The sequence below is a fragment of the Colius striatus genome, chromosome 1 (genome assembly GCF_028858725.1).
Source record: "Colius striatus isolate bColStr4 chromosome 1, bColStr4.1.hap1, whole genome shotgun sequence".
NCBI lineage: Eukaryota > Metazoa > Chordata > Aves > Coliiformes > Coliidae > Colius > Colius striatus.
Window position 1 is genome coordinate 141,845,710 of NC_084759.1, and position 15,655 is coordinate 141,861,364.

Here is a 15,655-nt window from a genome sequence, read left to right on the forward strand (position 1 = left end):
GCATCATGTGACAGCAGCACCCCCTACACTCACCCTGCTTCCTTGTGCTCTTCTTTTTATAAAGGTACATCCAAGCAGCCACCTCTCCCAAGGACATTGTCATCATTGTGGATGTCAGTGGGAGCATGAAGGGCCTGCGGATGTCCATTGCTAAACATACTATCACCACTATTTTAGATACCCTGGGAGAAAATGACTTTGTCAACATCATTGCAGTAAGTATGTTCCATTTCTGGTATTGTGTCTCATGGCAACCCTTCAGTCCCATTAGCAAACTGCAGGCATTACAGTGCTGTAACTACAATACTTAATACCTCTATTGGATGAGGGATTAAAACCAATAGAGGATGTAAGCTGCATCTTTTTTGCTTACTAAAGGATGTGACTGCAACAGATAACAAAGTGCTGTAGAGAGACACCTGACTGGGAGATTTGGTGCCAAGTTAAAGGCAAATGGGTGCTCAATTCCTAATTTTCAAAGTTAATTCAAGTACTGTCTCTTTCCCTAGGCTCTTTTCTATAAAGATTTTTTTTAGGGCATGGTCACTGAGTTATAAAGTCTAGTTTTTGCTGATAGCTTCCTGTGTAAGACAAACACCAGTGGTGATAGCTTTGTCTTTATATAGATGGAAGAGTGAATGGTGTTGGCAGAAAAATAAAGGGAAATCATTAAGGAATTTGAAATATTATGTCTTCTTTAAAAACTATCCCAGAAAGAGCTTATAATGTTTATTCCTTTACTCACACCAAGAGCCTACTGGCTCAGACGTGTTATAGCCTGACCTAAGCTCTCATTGATCAGCTGAGTATCAGTGGCCTCTTAGCCATGCACCTACAAATTATGCTTTCCTGAACCTTTCAGGAAAGAGTTTACACTGGCATGTTTTACCTCACATATGTATCAAACTAGAAGCATACTCTTCCCTTAACTATCACAGTTTGATAAATGTATGCTAACTGGGTATGTTGTCATTCATTTGTGTGCCAGGGGCATCAGACATCAGATTACAGAAATGCTTGCAAGGTTCAGCTGGCAACTGGGCGCTCACAAAGTCTCCAAAAGTCAAAAATATGTGCAAATAGTGCTAGAAGCAAAGCCAAGGGCACAAACTAGTAGAATGTGAGTGGAAAAAAAGTAACTTTGTATGTGTCAATATGTCCACATAGAACTCAGCAAAACACCATAATTAGTCCATTATTTGAACAAACATGAGACTTATCAAAATCATAATTTGCTATGATCACTGCAAACAATTCTTAAGGGAAATAAGTATAAAATTACCTAATGTTCCATACTGTTTTCTGAACATTCACCTCAGATGAACCCATTTTGTGAATTTTCTTCTGTTACAACCATTTTCTTTTCATTTTCTTTTGCAGTACAATGATTATGTCCATTTTATCGAACCCTGTTTTAAGGGTATCCTGGTCCAAGCAGATAGAGATAACCGAGAGGTGAGTACCAGGCTCCTACTGATGTTATTCAGGTAGTTCTCTTAACATGTACATGAGGTTAAGATGTTGTGACATGAAACTCCAGGGACAAGAAACCATTGTCTCCCAGAAACGTGTGGATTTGCGTTTCAGAAACAAGCACCAGTTCAGTGGTGTGTGCTGGCTCAGTGGTTCACCTTTCTTTACATGCAGCCACTGTAACATGAGGTCAATTGGCTAAACGGCAGCAACCAGCTTCCTTCTGTCAAAACAGACTCAGCACCATCGCTGCCAAAGCACGAGCGTACCTAGCCCAGACCACTGTGGAAAAACAGCATGCAGAGGGCAAAGGTTCTTCATCTCTAAAAGCCCACATCCTCAGCTCTTGGAAAGAGAAAAGATCAGCCCTTTCCTGGTGAATCCATTCTCAGCCTGGCCTAATCCTTTGCCAAGGGTGGACTGGCAGCAAGTTTTCACTGAGGGGTTTTGCTGCTCTGATCCAGGAGGGCTCAGCAGCCCAGAGGTGGCCGGTGCCTGACTGTTCCACCACTCTCTGGGCCAACTTGTATTTTTAGCTCTTTTTATGTTGTCTTTTTTAATTTCTTTTTTCTCTATATGTTATTACCACAGAGGTAGCACATTTCTCTGTGCCTTCAACAACCAGATTTCTCTCCAAATTTCTTTCCCAGCTTAGCCTTGGGTAACAGAGTACAAATCCAGAGGGTGATGTCTCCTGCAGTGTTTCCCAAAAGATCCCCAAGCCTTTTGGACAGTATTTCGCAGAGAGCACTCTTTGAGGATTTAATTTGCAACCAGATCAATGCCTCAAGTAGTAAACAAGCATTTAAATGTTTTTCTTTTTCCCAGTCCTGTTGCTCTTACATGAATATGAATATTTATTTTTTTGTGAAGGAGTGGATAAGGGAAAGTCCAGTTTCTAATAGTTTTGTCCCTTGCATGATGTTTCATGGACTGCTGATGGTTCACAGCCCACAGGCCGAGTGGGCAAAGGTGCAACATGATAGCACTGCCAATGGAGTGGCCACTTGACCTTTTCACCTCCATCCATCATGGTGCTGCACTGCCCTGCCAGCAGCAGTGAAGGGTCAGCCCAATGTCACAGATTTTTCCAGGTTACCCTTTCTTTCCCCATGTGAGGGAGCACCTTGCCTGCAACTCATTGCTGCCTTTCTCTCCTTTCTTCTTGCCAGCACTTCAAGCAGCTGGTGGATGAACTACAGGCAAAAGGAGTGGGGACTGTGAACAAGGCTTTGACAGAGTCCTTCAAAATCCTGAGGGAGGTAAGAGAGTTGGTGCTGATGTTTGTGTTGGGCACAAGTGTCCTTACCCACCTGTACCTTCCCCTCTACATCTAATGACTTAGTACATCCCTCCCTGTGCTACAGCGAGGAAGGTGGTAAGAGGGTGATATGATCTCAGGGGCCTCAAATTTGCAACAAGCAGTGTGCAGGGGTGATGTGGCTTTGGGGAGAAGGTGATTTGTGTGTGATACCCTGGGGCTGCTGATCCCTGCACAGGAGGGATTGGGAGCCAGCAAGCTGTGTCTCTTATGTGTCTCCTTAATGAGCCCCACACTGGGCATCACCCAGGGATCTGGGTTATAAATGATGGCAATAAAATAAAATTGATCAGCTGAGGGCGACAATTCTGGTCATAAGTAATGTTATCAGTGAGCCTTGGTAAGTAGATGATGATGATGACATGAAAAATTATTCTCAGGCTTCAGATTTATTTCCATGTCACTTTGAGTATCAGTGCTTGGGGAAGAAGTCACAGGTAGAGAAGAACTAATCAGTCAATCTGATCATGTCCTGTAACAAGAATCATAAATGATTCATTGCCTTATGTGAACAATTGAGACTTCAGTAGCCTGGAGGTAAACATACAACTAAACTCTGTTTCTTAAAGAATGTTAACAGAAAAAAAAAGACCAAGGACTCGCTGAACACCCCCACCTCCTCATGGCACTGTCCACTCCCATGGCCTAAAGATGACTGTGTCTTTTGTGCCAACAAAAATATATATACATATGATACTGGTGACAGTAACAATGACGTTGGTGTTAAAGCTGGTGTGTAGAGGTATTGACATCCTGGGAAGGATTCTCCACTCTTATTTATTTTACTTTAATCTGAAAGAAGTGCTTTTCTTAATTTATGTCAGTGCAGGCACCCAGGGATGGTGGTAGCTGAGCTGACTTGTCAGTGGTAGTAGACACAACGATTCCAGAGGGAACCTGAGTGAGAAGAGTATGGTGTAGCCTTGGCATTGCAGTAACAGGCTGGCAGCACTCCTAGTAGTAATAGTTCAACATCTTTGCAGGAAGACAGTCACTGAGAGGACCAGGGAAGCAGTAATGATAGAAACCTAGAACAATTACAGGGGCTAGTTGTCTGCTAGATTTATCTACATACATCCTTGCACTTTATGACAAAATTAACTATATCTTTAAAACCAAAGATTCAAAACTTATATAGGCCTGTGTATAGAATTAGCTTCGCCAGTATCGGTTTAGGCCCATCGGGGAACAAAAGACCACGATCAGCCTCAAGTACCAGAGACCTGAGGATTGCCAAAGGGCAGGGAGAGCTTAATTGCCACTTAAGGCCCAGGACAAAACAGACCAGGCTACTCGTCTTGGGTCTTGGGGAAGAAAACAGAAAATAATTTAATGCAACACCAACTAAAGCATAACTATAAAACCCAAAAACATAACCAATATAAAACAACACAGAGTGGCACAACGATGAGGAGCACAACCAGCCCTTTAAGACCATCTTCTCCCCATCCCTCCCCTCTCCCTGGGCTGAGTCCTGATCCCAGTGTCTTTGTTTCCTCCCCTGCTTAACAGCTCAGGGGGGCAATGGGGGTTTCAGTCAGTCTATTCTTGATAGCTTCTGCCGTTTGTCTCAGGGCAGGTGGGCTCCATGCAGGTCCTCCCTGCTCCTCTGCTGGGTACCTCACACACGGGGCAGCCCTGCGTGGGCCGCTCTGACATGCATTCATCCCAAAGGCTGCAGCTCCTCTCTGCCTCTCATGTGGGTTTGCTCTGTGGCGGGCAGGCTCTCCAGCACGGCCTGTGCCAGGGCCGCCTCCCCACACAGTCCCTCACCCGTCTGGGTGCACTCACATGGAGCTGCTGGTGGCTCTCAGTCCTGCCATGGCCCTCCATGGCTTGCAGGGGTACAGCCTGCGTTCTCACCACGGCTTGCAGAGGGGTGTCTGGTCTGGTGCTCCTCCTTCCTTCCTCCTTCTCTGACTGTGGCATCCGCATGGTCACCTCCATCTTGTATCACTCTTGCACTTCCTCTCAAACACTTCAAATTCCACTCCCTAAATAGTGATGGCAGAGATGCCAGATTGGCCCAGCCAGGCTGGAGGTAGGTCTGAACCCAGGAGCTGGGGGAGAGTCTGAGAACTTTTTACCAGGTCTTCACTGCAACCCGCTCCCCTTGTTACCAAGCAAAAGCTGCTCCTTGCTAAACCATGACAGCCAGAGGGAAAAATGATTTCTTATTATCTAATGTAGTGGTTATGTACAGCGATAACAAGTTAAAGAAGCCCAAGGCAGTGCAACTGCAGACTCTCTCAGTCAGTACAGCTTTGAGGGTCTCAGTGGACAATAATGGAGCATAACCCTAAGAAAAGCCTGCTTGCTTCTGCTGAAATAGTACCCAGTCATGCCAAGCAAAGACAACAAAACTGGTCTGATTCCACTGATAAGGATACCTCATACCTCCTTTCTGTCAGATATGGCTCATCTACTAGACTAGGCAATCCTCAAGCCTCCAGGAAGCAAAAGCTTTATAAAGCTCTGCATACTTTGAGTCAGGCATTCCCATGGGAAAGAGAGGTTACGTGATGGAACAGCTGAGACAGATAAAACTGTCCTCCAATGACATATCTGGACCAATCATACCTCCAGAGAGAGAGCGGTATCCAGGCAGCCCAGTAGACTAAACTCCCATTACAGTAGAGATTAAACCCTTGGGCAGGTACAGAAAATATTTTTCCTCTCTATTTGGCATAAAAAGTGCAGCGAATGGTTTAAGTAGTTAGCACTTATCTTGATCCTTGTTGATTCTTTCTTGACTGATGAGCTCAAAACAGCTCTGAGACTGCTTTTAGACAGTACAGCACCCAGTGGTGATAAAAACTTCTGATGTTATTAACTCACAAGGGGAGCTGCTGCTTCCCTCATCACCTTGGATCTGGGGAGAGGACAACTGATTCAGGCATTTGAGCAACGCTTTTTGAGCATCTTCAGAGGAAGAAAAGTGGCTGTTATCACAGTGACTGCTGGTGTCACACTTCTCTGTACCTTGGAAACTGCAGTCCATGAAACAGCTCAAAAACAGTACCTTCATTGTCAAAGAAAGGCATGAAACAGGACTATATATCTCTTCCACCCAGCTTTCCTTTCCCAGTGACACCGGTCACAGCTTTCTTGCAGTGTGTCATTCACTGTAACACAGACCATGATTGCCTCCTCTTTAGCAAAATGACACTTCAGCCCAAGGTTACTGAAGCCATCAGCTGGGACCCCTGGCCACAGTCAGCTTTTGAATGGTTGCATGCGCAGCAGGAGGCCTGCAAGTCGCTTAGCAGCCTTATCCCAGGATTTCTGTCTGTTTGGTGACATTCAGAAGAGACGGAGACTGTGTCCCAGTGCACGTGAGTCAGTGCCAGAGGCTGCAAGTACATGGGCATGCAAGTGTAGAAACATGCCTGTTGTCCTGCAGCATCCTTCCCAAAAAAAAAGTAGTAAAGGGTAGGTAAGGGCTAATCTAGAGAATGCTTTGATACTACCAGCTGGAGGACAGATCTCTGTCAGTAATAGAGAAGGAAAAGGGTTTACATGGGTGTGCCTTGAAAGAAATTTGTGTTGCTGCAGTCATGCAGGAGGGAGGAAGCGAAACTTTGGTGGAATGGACTACCACCTTCCTGCCAGACAAAATTCATATTCTCAGCTTGTAATCATAGCTGTTTCTCACAGACTGTCCTGTTATTGTTCACAGGAGCATATGCAAGAGAATGAAAATGGAAATTGCAGCATCACACTGATGAAACAGGCTTTGCTGATTACAATAGACAACCAGTAATAATATCTGTAATGAAAGTGACTGCAAAATTTCCATGGTAATTTTCCTCAGCCCAATTGCTTGTAGAATTAATAGCCCAGCAGAGACCTACTCAATGAGGTATGAGTAGCAGAGAGGAGTTGAAGAAGAGCACGATCTCTCACTGTCTTTGTTTTCCTCCATTACGTTGTGGGTAGACAGGATATATTTTAATCCAGGGCGCAATTCGCAGAATAACTTCAGGAGAACAGTTAGCCAGAGCCTCACCTGACCCTCTCTGCCATGCTCAATAAACCCCTTAAACTCTCTATTTCAATTTAGCCACGTGCCAAGTGGTTTCAATATGATATGCATCCCAGAGAAACCATGGTCTAAAGCATACAGTTACAAAGTGCCTCAAAATTCTCAGGTGTCAAGTGCTATCTTTTGAGCTCCTTTCTTGTTTATCAGGTTTTAGTCCATCTCACTGCTCTCTTCTCTTCCTTGTTCCAACAAGCTTGGCACATCTTGTCCTCTCGCCCTTTTCCTGTAGGATTTATACCCCTTTGTTCTGGCTGCAGCTCTGCTCAAGGCTGCTTCCAGGCTGCCTTCCCTGAAACACTTTCCTCCCAACAGTATGTAAGTGCTGCAGCTGAGAGCTATCAAGTGCTAAGCAGAGCAGAATAATTACCTTCCTTGTTTTACACACCATAGTCATCTTAACACAACATAAGACAACAGCTACGTTCCTTCAGATGCTGTCACATTGGTAACTCCTGTCCAACTGATCCGCCTCTGCGGTATTGCTCTCCAGACAGTGCTCAGCCTCCAGTACTTGAGCCTCTGTTAATCTTTTTCAATGTATATCAATTGTACTGATCTTTATATCTATTTTTTGACATGCTAGCAATGTGTGTGTCCATATATATCTCTACAGATATACACCCCTAATCCTAAGAGAGTCATGTGTATATGTTATATATGAATCTTTCACAGATTTTGTCCTATCTAATCATAAGTCTAAGTCCCTCTTTCTCAGGATCCACTTGGAGTAAGTAGGTATTTTGAAAGCTGATGTTTTTCTGATGCTGTGGAGGGAAAGAAGCCTCAAGTTCTGCTCTCTGAGGCCACCTTGGAATGACATCTCTTAATATCAAGCTGGTATAAAGGTGCCTTGATTCTTTGCTGAACTCAGAAATTACATAAATGTTGAGACTAATTATGTCATTCACTCCAATACACTGATAGGGGAAAAAATGGTGAAACTGGTAACTAGATTTCAGTGAGATTTATAATTCTGAGTAACTTGAGCAAACTGGTGTCATAAAAAGAATGAACCCATCTGCTGATGTGAGTTATCAAAGGAGTTTGTGTCCTCTTATGCCCCATCTGTGAGGGAAAGCATTCCATTTGCACACTCACAAGAGGACTGTGTTACTAATTTTTCTAGATATGTACTAGACATTTAAGGACAATCTACTCATCTAGTTTCCTCTCTTCTTGCAACACATGTTTTCTCTTGATTCCCTGTTTGTCCTTTGGGATCTCATACAGTCAAGCTTCAGCCCATAAGGCAACACCTCCTGCAGTTCTTTCCCTTCCTGCTGAGCACAGATTATTCAAATGCTTTCGGTTAACTTTTTCTTTAGCCCTACCACTTTGTGACCCTGCCTGTAATTCATACTTTCTTTTCTTGTGTCTTACCATTTCAGCATGTACCCAACTATAGCAATATTGTCCTTTTGATGATGAAGTATAGAGGCTATAAAGCATTTCTGCTGGACCATTTTCTTCTGTTTTTTATCATCTTGTGTCATTTTTTTTTTAGTCCCTTTCTTGCTTCTTCTCTCATAGTTTCTAAATCTTTCCTTGATTTCACTTGCATTTTTATGGACCTGGATTCTGGAGCATATTTTTCAGGATATGCACAGCCCAGGATTTCCTGTTTACCAGATTGTGCCCTTTCACTAAATGCCATGTCTCATTTCTTCTTCATTGGCTTTTTCTTTCCTTCTCTACTGCCACTTTTCTATCCTTTAGAAACTTTACAATAAGTTTGAATTTTCAGTAATTCTGGAGGGCACTCTGGAGGCAGATCCAGAATGGGGCAGGAGGAGAGGGGGCTGCTCAGTCATCTGGATATCTGTATGTAATCAGTATGTGTGCCTGCACATCATGGAGCTATGCTGATGTCCTGTTGCTTCACTAGTAACTCTGTGCCAGGCTATAACTGCAAAGTAAATGGCAATTAGCAAGCAAGAGAGTACAAGAGGCTGTGACCCAGATAGTCCTGCCAACGTGATCAAAGTTATACAGGAAGATATGTAGCTCCAATCCACATTCACTGACTGCAGCTCTAGTCCACATCTCTTCAGACATCTGTTCTGTGGCCATCTTGTTCCCCATCTCCCCTTCTTTCATGCTCCTGAGACATCAGTCAGAGCAGGGAATTATGCTCAGAGCTTCATGTGAATGCTGTCAGATTGTTTGCTACAGCTGCAGACAGCCACAAAAGGATCTAAAAACCAGGGATTACCTTTGTTCATTTATTTTCTAAATCTGTCTTTTTCTATGTCTATGACACTGATGATCTCATTTTCCCTGTTGAAAATATTATCTACTCCTGTAATTAGGAGATTGCTGGTTCTGATACAGCATCTAATTTCTCAGTATTATGAGGTCTGAAGCAAGCTGCATGAAGAGATATCTTAAGTAGTTTGAGGAAGTGGTGGACGACCTTAATTAAATGTTAATTTAATAACCATCTAAACAAAATGTTGTAGAGTGCAACAGTATGGAATAAGCTGCTTTCAAAACTACAAGGTTGTGTCTGTCTGTGATCTGAACCTCATTCTGAAAGTCTCTCCCACACCATTAAAACCCTATGCCTCTCTGAGGGACTATCCCACAAGCTTCCTGCTAATCTTCACGGAGTTGATCCCTGTCCTAGGAACAATTCACTTGAGATTCTTTGTCTTTTCCCTATTTGATGGTCTGCAGCAGAATTTCAGGCACCTGTCAACCTCTTTTGCCACTTCATTTGAACCTAACAGCATCCATGTGATTGTTGCTGCTTTACTCTTAATTTCCTTGCTGAGCAAAGGGCATGTGTGCTCTGACCTCTCCTGGAGTTTCAGTTACCATGTAGCTGATACTGAGGGAGATTTTTTTTCCACAGTACAAGGTGTAGAAGCTTTTTGGACTACTGGAAATGTCAGAACTTGGGAACTCTAGGGAAAGATGTGGGAGATCCATACTGTTAGGTTGGCATGACCACAGAAGCACAGATATAGTCTGTCTCCTCTCTGAATGTACTGCTCTGATGATATGAAATAGGAGGAGCACGCCCAACCACCTTGTTCTGATTCAGTAATGTTCATTCACATGGATGTCTTGCCTGAGAACAGATAGTTAAAAATCACTCTATTACACCACTCTTCTCTTTCATGATCATTTGCACTGATTCTGTTCAGTGATACAAGTAATAGGATTACCAGGAAACAGGGAGAGATGGATTCCTACGTGTGGTCATTCAGAAGGTGTTGAATCCATGCTTATTGCAATAGAGTAAGAGGTACTTCAGTGACAGAGAATAGCTTTGAAGGAAACAGAACTGTGACTGCTAACGAATGGTGGTAGAAGAAGACATTATGGAGATACTAGCACTGAACATGGCAATTTGATAATAAGGGATAAGCACAGGGGTAACTGTAGGAGTAGTGAAACGACTGGGGAAATCTGGGCTTGGAGCTGGCCTCGACATTGGTCATGCTGTTAGTCTGCAGAGGAATCACGGTACTATCAATGTTAGTAAAGATATTTGCCCTCTGTCCTGACATAGCATTACTGAACCAGAATGGATTTATGGATTGAATCCTAAAACATCTAAAAAGTCTCAGTTTTCACCCTGTGCCGTTGTTCTCCTATATTGCTTTTATTTTATGCAATTAATCTCACAACTTGGATACCTTTTTCCTTATTTATAACTACCCTTGCCAGTTTAAAATTGCTGCTGTTTGATAGAACCTTTCTAACCCTTCAATTAGTCTCCTCTGTGCTCTGCATCTTATGCCATTGCCTCTCATTAATCTCTTGTGAAGAGCTGTCATGTCTTTCTCTTTCCATATTTTTTTTTCTTACTCTGCATCCACTTCTGTGTCCTCTTTTGTTGACTGGACTTTTCCTTGCTCAGTGTAGAAGCAGTGAGATGTTGTCCAAGAAGTGCATGCTGACACTGAGCTAGGACCTCTAGCAAAGTAGCTGCTCATCTTGGTGCCTTGATATCCTCTACCACCTCCTCTGATGACAGCTAATTCAACAGCTGTGTTGGTGCTGCATAAGGCACTTGGTTCTCTAGAGCCACTATACCTGAGGGCACAAGAGGATGAGGGATCTGCATGCTGGAATGCCAGATAAGCAGCGTTCAAAGGATGGGCTGAACTGGCAGATTCTGGCCCACCTGTAAGAGCACACCTATTTAATACCTCTCCATGTGTCCTTGGGAACACATCAACATTTGTTCCAGAGTCCCAGCATGCTTCCACTCTACCTTGAATGTCACTTATACACAGATAACAGGTCACCTGCCATTACAGTGCATGTCCTCTCTATCTAGCACATTCACAACCTATTTCAGCTGATGGCAGTAGCCTTCTTTTTTCATGTGCTTCTGCCTTTCTCCTCTATTTTTTGGCAGATTGATGGATTTATGCTGAAATAATGAGTCTGATTTCCCCCTCCTCTCACATCTTCTGCCATAAAAGTGACAGTTACTGCTGTCAAATCAGAATTGCACTGTTTATGGCCAGCCTGGATTCATTTTGCATAAACAAATGCGACTGTGCAAGATGTTGAGGCAGCAGGGAATCGCACCCTTCCTCCACTGCACTTATTTTCTCCTTATTATTTTATTTCTGTAAAGCTTCCTGTGTGTACATGTGCTAAGCAGGGCTCTATAAATTTAAAAAAAAAAAAATCATATGCAGCATATAAGCACAGTCCTTATTTAAGCAGAGCTCTTTCTGAGCAGAGTGTGAAGTTTACAAGAGGAAGGCTGGATCTGGCCCACTGTGAATAAACACACTGCAATTGCACAGAAACAGCCTGTGTCAGGCTAACTGGTGCTCTTTTTCTCTCTTTGTAGTTCAGAGATGCTGGTCAAGGAGGCTTGTGTAACCAAGCTATCATGCTGATCACAGACGGAGCAGTGGAGGATTACGAAGCTGTGTTTGAAAAATACAATTGGCCAGATCGGAAGGTTTGTCTGGGAGGTGATAAATAGAAAGAGCAAGGAAAGGTGCTATCCTGCTATGGTGGGAATACAAGAGTGTGACCAAGATTGTCAGGCAGCGATGAGCATTCACATTCCTCCAATAAACACATGCATCCAGCTGTAAACACAAAACAAGCAGTCAGGTGGGAGCCTGTGGTGACTTTAGAGGTGGTGGGATCACAAATGGATATCTGTAAGTCAGTGAAGATTATTTCTTTTTCATACACGTTGTTTTCTAAAGGTGTGGACAATCAAAACATTCTCCTAGTAAGATGAGTAAAACCGAGGTGAGTATTTTCAAATATTAAAAAAATTCTTTTGCAAAGAATTTGAATCTCACCCAGGACTGTTTATAATTGATCCTATTTGGGAAAGGTTTGGCTATTACCAGTTCTTATGGTGGGAAGGAGAAGCCCAGACAAGCTCCCTAGGTGCTTTCCAGCCCTGTTTACTTTGATTACAGGCTTGTAGTAGCAGAGCAAACCGTGAAAGTGGAATAGACCACTTCTGATCCTAAACCCTCCTGATTTATTTGTTTACCTCATCCCAGCTAGCAGCAATGCACAAAGGGAGAGAAGCAGTCTACTGAGAGACCAGAACTTGGGGTTGTTAGAGCAGTTTATTTCAGGATTGGCTCTTTTGTTGTTGGTCAAACACGAAAGAAATGGTGAAGCTTTCTGTAAATGATTCATGCAGTCAGCTGTCCCCCTTGGTAAAGGATTCCTGCGAGCTATAAACCTCTCTGCATGTGGTTGCTGAGTGCCTGGCAGAGCTGCTATCATAAAATCAAACAGAATTTGCACTTCTGCCTTGTTATTCAGATGATCTCGGGTGCTACTTGGCTTTTTGGGCTTATTGTAATAGGAAATTAAGTCCCAGCCCATAAAATATGGAAGCAAATGGAGCAAGAGACTTCTGCCTCCATGTGACGGTAGAGCTACTGCTGTGCACCACAAACAGGCATTCACACCAGTGTATAACAGGCTGCCAAACCTCACCCATTTGGATTTGGTAGCACATTCCAGCTTAATTCTTCTATCTTTTTGTTTGTTCTGTTCCCAGGTCCGGGTTTTCACTTACCTCATTGGACGAGAGGTTACATTTGCCCCCAACGTGAAATGGATCGCCTGTAACAACAAAGGTGCTTTATGGGAATGGTTCTGTCTCCCCCATCATCCACATCACATGTAGACTGCAGCCACGGGGCCCTGGACCCCTCTAAGGCTTACCCACTACAGTTGAGGCCCGTGAGCCCTTAGTTGGAAGACAACCTAAGGAAAAAGCAGACCTTGCCAGTCCACATGAACTGTGCCTGTGTCCAGCTAACACAAGTCCTCCATGCTGAGCCACCACATTTTCCTGTCACAGTGCCAAGGGACACTATGACTGAGATTCATGCTGGCTGTAGTCCACCTAAGTCCCTGTGCTTATTGTGTCCCTGTTGCTGGCTTTTGACAATCTGTCTAAAACTCCGTCAAAAAGCCTGACATCTGTAAACCCAGCATCTCTTCCTTAAAGATTTTACAGTATTTTTTACAAAGTCTGCAGATTAATTTGTATATCTTTGTTAAATTCTTTGTGTGTTTCACTGAGGTACCCAAAATAATCCCACCCCCAAAACCAGTATTTTCTCTAACTGACATGAATGAGAAAATCCATTCAGAGTAGGCAAGCCATCTCTACATGTCTATGCATTTGGGGCCAGTTAAAAAGTCCAGTTGGCCCTATCAGAATCTGCAAGGGTAAAGGAAGAGAGGAAAAAAATACCTTCCCTGTTACGACATAATTTGGCTACAAGGTGCCTGGTGACAAGTCAGCAACGCTTGCTACATCAGTATCCTGCTTACATAGGGAAAGGAAGGGAAGACTGAAGCTGGGGGCTGACTAACTAGGTATATCGACTCTTTTCCTGTCTGAGCAGTGGCTCCAGCAGGCTCTGAAATCCGTGGGAGCATTTGCAACTGAATAATCGTCAGCCAAGAGGCACTATTCTGCAGAATATCTGTGAGCTGGCTCAAAGGCTGGTTCAAGGCTCAAACATTCATCTATTAGCACTATGAATCACATGTAACATTTTTAGGTTTTGCTAGATGAAACAAAAACCTGGGTTTCAGATTGCATGTTCGACCATAAGATTAGTGACAGGGAGTTCACAGTGCTGTTGGTTCACCGTAAAATGTGAGAATGGATTCTCCTGAATAACTGAACAGAGAACAAAAATATGCTCTTTGCACTTGAATTCTCACTTTACCAGACTTGAGCTCTGCAGAAGGCTCACCAATTTTGGTTGTTCTGTTTCAACACGTTGTATAGCTCTTGTAGTCCTTGTTCTCCAGCACGTTAAATCTGTTTCCACATCACAAAGTTTATTAGATCACGAGCCCTTCCACCTGGCAATGTTTCCCTGGTGACACCAAAAGTTTTCTGCCTATTTGACACATCATATCCTACACCAAGTATGACCAATCAATTCTGTGTGAGAAGCAGGACAAGAGTCCTTGTGACATTACATTGCGTTAGTGTTTCTAACCAGCTAAGCAGCTGGTTTTGAGGACATTTTGATGACTTAAAATAGTCTTCCCCTGCACTCCTTGTAGTGTTAGGCTCATGGGTCTGTCTGCAGAGACAAAGCTCTGGAAATTGATAATTTGCACCTTTATGTTCTGCTTCCGATGAATGGATGGAAGTAGTCACAGAATCACATAATAGTAAGGGTTGGAAGGCACCTCTAGAGACAACCCACTCCAATCCCCTGCTAAAGCAGGTCCGCCTAGATCAGGTCACACAGAAACACATCCAGGTGGGTTTGAAAACCTCCAGAGAAGGAGACTTCACACCCTCCCTGGGCAGCCTGTGCCAGGGCTCCCTCACCCTCACAATAAATAAGCTTTTCCTCATGTTCAAGTGGAACTTCTTGTGTTCCAACTTGTGCCCGTTACCCCTTGTCCTGTCACTGGGCACCCCAGAAAAAAAGACTTGCCTCACAGACTGTGGAGCAAAGCGCTGGAAAAATTCTGGCAGATAAATCAGGAGTTTGGGCTTAACAAAAAATTGTGCAGGGTAAGTGGGTATAGCCTAGGGGAATACTTTGTTTGCATACATTCAGGACCAAAGGCAACCTTAGTATGGATGTTCTTGTCTGAGGCCCAAAGCAACATTTTATGTCTACTTGGCATGATTCTGGTTATATCAAGACTCTGGTCTTGAGCACTGCTCCAGTATTTTGAGAAGAACAGAGCCAGTGCTTTGAAACTCTAGGTTTCCACAGAAGCATGTGGCTGTAGAAGCTTGTGAATACAAAGCATGCCAAGGTACTTTTTGTAAAGACCAGAGAAGGTGTAGAGACAATCTTTGACATACAATTTTCTAGCTTTGCACGAACACTCTTAAAAGTATAGAAGATGTGTTAGCAGAGTGACTCACACCTCTGTCTCTCCATGAAGGCTACTACACTCAGATCTCCACGCTGGCGGACGTCCAGGAGAATGTGATGGAATACCTGCACGTGCTCAGCCGTCCTATGGTCATCAACCACGACCATGACATTATTTGGACTGAAGCCTACATGGACAGTGCGGTAAGGACCTGCAGCACAAGTCTTTAGTCAGCCAACAGTAAGAGTCATGGGCCAAACTGACAAAGGTCACACTTAGCTAGTGTGTTTGGTGTATAACTTGTCCCAGCTTCCCATCTAAAGATCTTATGTGTATTAGAATCTAAATAAAGTCCTGAAATTTATATAAAACCAGGAGTTCTTTGATTTATATAAATTAATGGTCTCTGGCTCTGCTGAGGCAGACCATATTTCTTTTCTGCACACTCCTGGAGCTGAAATGTGTATGCAGACTTGGGTCTGAATCTGCAATGA

General features: G+C 43.5%; 1 protein-coding gene across 1 annotated transcript in view; it reads left to right on the top strand.

The window, feature by feature from the left end:
• CACNA2D4 (calcium voltage-gated channel auxiliary subunit alpha2delta 4) overlaps positions 1–15,655 on the top strand; it is a 130,769-nt gene that overhangs the window by 19,527 nt on the left and 95,587 nt on the right. Inside the window, exons 8-13 of the mRNA XM_062009956.1 lie at positions 65–215; positions 1,381–1,455; positions 2,646–2,735; positions 11,659–11,772; positions 12,850–12,928; positions 15,231–15,364. Of these exons, the coding sequence (XP_061865940.1) occupies positions 65–215; positions 1,381–1,455; positions 2,646–2,735; positions 11,659–11,772; positions 12,850–12,928; positions 15,231–15,364 (643 nt within the window). The remainder of the gene's footprint in view (positions 1–64; positions 216–1,380; positions 1,456–2,645; positions 2,736–11,658; positions 11,773–12,849; positions 12,929–15,230; positions 15,365–15,655) is intronic.